Consider the following 6,464-nt stretch of genomic DNA (forward strand, 5'->3'; position numbering starts at 1 on the left):
GTTGTACCGTATTACAGGTGCAATGTGTCCCACACTCAAAAGCACGTCGGACTTCATTTTACACCACTGAATATTGGAAAACCTTAGATACCTCTAGTACCTCTCAATCAAACCTTTGAAGCGCAAGTTCAAACTATCCGCGTAGTTGCAACAACAAGCTTTCCATTCACCATTGGCTGTGAAGCGCTAAAACCGCTTCAAGATCCATACTAGCGAACTTTTTAAATGCTCCCGAGCAAGCACATAATATGCAGAATAACAGCTATTAAAGTTTCAAAGTCACGTTTATGTTATAAGTGGATGATACATTTTTGATGTGTCGACAGGGACCTATGGTGAGCGTAAACTGCGGTTTTTATATTTCACGCGATGGGAGCATATTAGGGGGAAACGTAAATAAACTATGAAAACTCGCTGAAATCCTGAACAACGTAAAATACGTTTCGAGGGCTTATTATACTTCGGTCGGTTAAAGGTCAATGACTTTTAAAATGGAGTCAAATTTTTCAAACTTTTAGTTCGACATTTTTTACGTTATAAAAAGTGGATTATTCGCGTAACCGTGTTTAATAAAGAAAGTGAAATAAAAGTGCAAAAATTGCTTCATACTTCATTCGTCAAAAGATCATCACAACTTAGTCTCGTACCACAACAACGTTCAGCACTTTACCGTAAAGCAAAACAATTTTTAACACAAGCACGTATTTACTGAAACACACATAGAAGCTAATTAAAAGGTTCAACTCACACGCAAATGTACACACCAGTTTCTCTCGTACGGAATTCTAAAAACCCACCATTGAGGTTTTAATAAAGACGGTTTAAAGTACAACTACAAATTTGACGATTGGCCCACTTAGTAGAGTAATCTCGTTTATGTAAGCCTAAAACCTCGGAACGAACGTGGCTTGTAAAACCAACTCTAAGCAGCTCCAACATGGTTTACATTTCACTGTAGCAAAGAATAAGACTTTTTGATTTAAATGTGAGAAATAAAACAGCAGGTGGAGGTTCTCTTTATCCTTATTAGGAAAATGAGTTTTTATTCCTTTGAAATGCAAGACTCTAGACCATCGGGAAAACGATATACCCTTATATTATGTAAGAGCTCTGGTAATATTAATCTTCCGTGGAATTGAATCCATTGTTCTGTATATTGTAAAGAATTTGAAGTGTGAGTAATGCGATCGCTTTCGAGCACCTTTTGTACGTTTATAACAAATATCATAGTAAGTGAATTTAAAATATAATATCATAAGTAATACAAATAAAAATCAAATCTCAATTAATTCCTTTAGCCACTTTATATACACTTTATTATAGATAACAATCTTTATCTTAATATATAAAACACAAAGGAGACTGTCTGACTGACTGGTCTATCAACGCACAGGCGAAACTACTATTAATGATTTGATGATTTTGACAGATTGATTGATGAAATTTGGCATGCATATAACCGCTATAATGTTGCCTACATTATATGGTTCCGATAAGATAGCAGTATAATAAATTTTACTCCCAAGGTTATAGCATAGGGAATGAAAATTTGTACCATGAAAATTTAATTTGACCACGCGGGTGGAGTTTCTGGCAACAGCTAGTAAATTTATAATTCCAAAAAATCAATATTGAAGCCCAAATTTACGTAAATTATGTATATACAGTTATGTGTTTGTATGGAGACAATTCATTATTCACGAAATATTTATTTCCAAGATATCAAAGCGACTGTAGTAAAACTTTGTTTTGCTATTTTGATATAGGTAAGGGTTTATCCTAAAGGATAAAAGGGATCTTAAGAGGCTTACACTCGTCGCGTCTGTACAAAGATGGTATTTGGCCCACAAAATGTGGCGCGTTAAAATTGTTCTTATCTTGTTATATACTACGCATATAAATATTAATATAATATATTAAGAATAGCGGTGTCTCTTACTATCTGTGCATTATCTTAATAAATTGTTTGTTGCTTTCATTTAGAATAACGCCTCATTTATCTGTGTAGTATTGTATGCATATTTCTTTCCTTATATATACCCTCCAACTAAATCACTCTATGTATTAAAAAAAACGAAATCTCATGTTGATTATAAAGATCTAAGTATACAGACACACAGACAGATGTAACAAACTCAGGGCAATATATGTTGAAATAATAATGTAATAACAGTAATATAATATCACAAATCATATTTTAAATACAAACAAACTCAGTAGACGTTGCTAAGTATTATTATCAGCTTTCAAACCGTACGAATAATTTCAAGCGAAACTCATACAAGAACGTGCTCTACTTTCAAAATTAGATATAATATAATATTTAATTAAGGTTTGTTAGATATAAATATGACCTTAATTTCCGGACTTCGTGGTACATCGAAAGAAATAAACAGTTATGATGAGAAGTAGGTTGCGGGTATTGATTTTTTCTTTCGTTTAAATCTCTACAACAATGAATTGTATTTTTTGGAGGATGATCTAGATTCACTGTTTGAAGAATTATATTTTATACATTTGAATAACATTCAGTGTGAGTTTTCTACAGCTTCGCATTTGTTTGAACTATTCTTGTGATAGGTTCTATTAATTATTTGAAAAAAATTAACTTGACTAAATTATAGTAGTGATTCATTTATTATGTTAAAAGGAAATGCATTTCAGGCATACTTTCATAGCGTTTTATTGTAAAAATATAACTAATAAGAGACATTGAAAATATCTTCTACAACGAGCGAGGTTGCAATATATTCGTAGTTATATAAGTATGAAGTTAGATGACAAAGTTTCCTCAATTATGACATAGCCATGTCACTAATAATCACTTACATCTAATTCACTTAGTGTTGGTATTGGAAGGCTGACTAAGCCTCGTATAACATTACAAATAACTCTTTCAAAGCTGATTGCTAAAATATATCAAAGCATTTGCCTGTATATAGACGTCTTTTGAATTTGACTCAACCTGATACATCATTAAAAAGGACTCATAACATTTACCTATAGGTACATCATCTTCATGCCACATGACGAGTAGGATCACGGGCTTTTACAACTGACTGAAGTTGCTATACCATTGCAAATGACTCATATATTTACCTGTATATAGGCACGTCATCTTTATACCACACGACGAGTAGAAGCGCGTCAGGAGGCTGCGGTGAGCGGGTGTCGCAGGGGAGAGTCGCGTCGCCGCCCGCCACTGCTGACAGATTAACTGAGTCCAGAGATTCGGCCCTGACGCTCGGGCCTGGTCGCAGACCTGAAATCAAAATCTGTGTGAGATCTGGGACAGTTACTTACTTATATTTACATACTTATCACAAGGAACCAGCATTGAGACGAAAATATATAAATAAATTGGTAAAAGGGAATTCAGAATGAGCTTAATTTTTAACGATTTGTATGTTTCATCTTCCTGTTCATAAAATTGGGGTGAATAATTGATAGGAACTGGATGTTAAAAATATTGTGTTGCATTTTTAAATAATATTTGTAAACAGTTCCCACACTACAGCAATTGGATACATTCAATAAAAAACTAGATGGTTGTGGTATTAATACAGAATAAAGTTCATAGTAACATCTTAATTAAAGATAAATTGATAAACCACAATATATTATAAGATACCGATATGAGTTTATAAAAAGATATTAAATCATTCAGGTGTAATTTAGTATGCGTGTGAACATGGTTCAATAAACCCCATAAAATAGGGCAAAAGCTTTTCAGTAATTGCATATGCTTAATATTAGGTAATTTAATAAAATATCACGCTCACCTTTTTTGAAAATCTATCTCGTTGATTTAATTAATTAATTTCGTCAAATTGCTTTGATGTAGTAATACATAATAAGAGTGAATTGACAGGATTTTCCGTAAGACGAAAAGCTATTTAAGATCTTTATAATATCAAATTACCAGTAGATTTTCATTGAACGCCAATTAAATGATTCTATCTTGAATTTTTTTTCCGAGATATAAGTAGATGTAAAATGTTATGAATAAAACAGGATATTTGTACAAAAATATATATATAAGATTCTTTTTGTTGTAAAATTTTAGTATGTCTGTAAAAAAAATACTTTAAAAAAATCCTCCTGTAGTATCAGGCTATAATCCACAGCAGGCCAAGTACGGGTTAGCAGATGACACATGTCGTCGAACTTTCGATTCTTCGACATGTCGCATTCCTCACAATGATTACCTTCATCGGTTCAAACAGCGGTGATGTGAATAAAGAGCAGATACATTGAAAGATCAATTTATTTCTTGCACGCTCGTTCGGTCTGGAACCCGTGACTTTTCGCTTTTAAATACGAGGTCCTATCCACTGAGCTATAAGGATTAGTGGTGCTTTATAGCATAATGCATATAAAATTTTTAAAATAAAATAAAAAAAAAAACATGATTTTCATAATATTTATAGAGAAAGTCATTATGTTGGCTTTTTGTTATCCGTACATTCTGAACAAAGCCGCAGTAAACAGCTAGTATTTGTGAAAAGGGTAGCTGATTCAATTTATACTAATTACAGAAGAAGTAATGGGTATAAGGTAATTGATGAATGAAAATAAATAACATGCGCTGTATCTTCGATAATAAGCGTTATTTATGAACATTCACAACTATTTAGTACGGTAAATAGAATTATATTATCTTCCTATGTATTATAAAAATACCAAACTTACAAAAGGAATATTTTTTTATGAATCAGATAAAAACTGTTGCAGTTAAATTGTTTAAAAATTGGCACACTCATAAATCATGGCACGAAATATTTTTTCATGCTAATATTTAAGTTCAAGCTAAACTCATGCCACAATTAGTCTCATATTAGACTCAAAGGTGACTGACTGACACAGTGATCTATCAACGCACCGCCCAAACCACTGGACGGATAGGGCTAAAATTTGGCATACAGATAGATGTTTGATGTAGGCATCCGCTAAGAAAAGATTTTGATAAATTTTACTAATGGATAAAATATGGGATGAAACTTTGTAAAAAAAATATTAAAACCGCGCGGGCGAAGCTGCGGGCAACAGCTAGTAACTAATCAAGTTGTCATTTCATAATATAATATACTAGCTGCGCGTATTCACCCCACATTTCATCCGCAAGTCCGTATCCCGTAAGAATATCGGGATAATCGGTTGCCTATATGTTATTCAATTGTCCTGCTATCTACGTACCAAATTTCATTGTTCAGTAGTTTTTGCGTAACAGAGTAACAAACATACACATACATATACATCAATCCTCACAAAATTTTGCATTTATAATATTAGTAGGATAGGATTAAAGTTCTCTAACAAATAGATTAACTGCGGTAAGAATATTGGAGTCGCGACTGAGGCAATTTGTGTGACAAACAGCAAAATTGTTTGTTCTCGGATCCTTTGGAGACGCTAACGATATTTATCCTCGACGGCTTATTAATCTTCCTTCTTTAAAAACCTCTAGGCATTTAGCTTTTTAAGGGGAGATGGATCTACTTGTATGATTCGTTTCTTAAGAAAACTTCGTTTTTTGCGTGTTTAACTTAAACATTGTAAACGTAAAAACCCAAGCATAAAATAACATTACAATGTATAAAATAGTTTCATAGTTTACGAGTAGTTTTCCTGTTAGCTTTTCTAATATATCAGAAGTGAATGCAAGCAGTAATAACATTGGTATCGTGGATAGTTTAAATCATGCCGTATTTTTCTAATATTTATTCAATTCGTCAAATCCTGCAACTACAGTTACAAAAAATATAATAAAAAAAATTAGAGAGTACTAATGTCTTCGATAGGCTGTAACCGGTAATGCAGATCACCAGGCACTCACCCATTTAAACCGCTTAAAATTAGCTGATTATATATAAGTAAAATCATAAAATACTTCGTTTAGACTTTAAGTTCAGAGGATAAGTAATAGAGCAAAAAGTAAAATAAAATAAATCTTAAATCTTCTTTATAATTATTAATAATATTATACGCTTAGTATTGAGATAACTACCAATCTAAAAGGTTAATTATTTTAAAACATGAATATTTAAAACACATGAAAAATACATCGTAACGTCTTTAAAATTAAAAAAAAACATAAAATATCTTTATTACTTTAAGATAGACATAAAAATCAAAAATAATACGCACGTGTCCAAGGTTCTTAAAGTTAAAAGTTAATTTACAAATGTGAGTTCATTGGATCCCGCACTAGGCAGTGCCTGTCCTGCGGGACCATAAACGAGTAACATTAATAATTATAAAATTTCATAGCGGCGACAATTTCGTGTCTATTATTTAAAAAATCTATAAATAAATTCACATAAAACAAAATTTCATACAAATTAAAAATTAAAATTAAACTGAGGTAATTAAATAACAAACTCAAAAAAAAAATAAAATAAAAAAAAGGTACAAAGATTAATGTCAAATTACAATTCATAGTTGTGGTAACAATTTTTATGATT

General features: G+C 31.8%; 1 protein-coding gene across 2 annotated transcripts in view; it reads right to left on the reverse strand.

The window, feature by feature from the left end:
- The window catches only part of LOC119833426 (nephrin-like), a 151,138-nt gene that overhangs the window by 52,922 nt on the left and 91,752 nt on the right, over nt 1-6,464 (reverse strand). For both annotated transcript variants that reach the window (XM_038357422.1, XM_038357421.1), the window contains exon 3: nt 3,100-3,262. In XM_038357422.1, coding sequence (XP_038213350.1) covers nt 3,100-3,262 — 163 coding nt within the window. The remainder of the gene's footprint in view (nt 1-3,099; nt 3,263-6,464) is intronic.

The sequence above is a fragment of the Zerene cesonia genome, chromosome 17, assembly GCF_012273895.1.
Source record: "Zerene cesonia ecotype Mississippi chromosome 17, Zerene_cesonia_1.1, whole genome shotgun sequence".
In the NCBI taxonomy this organism is placed as follows: Eukaryota; Metazoa; Arthropoda; class Insecta; order Lepidoptera; family Pieridae; genus Zerene; species Zerene cesonia.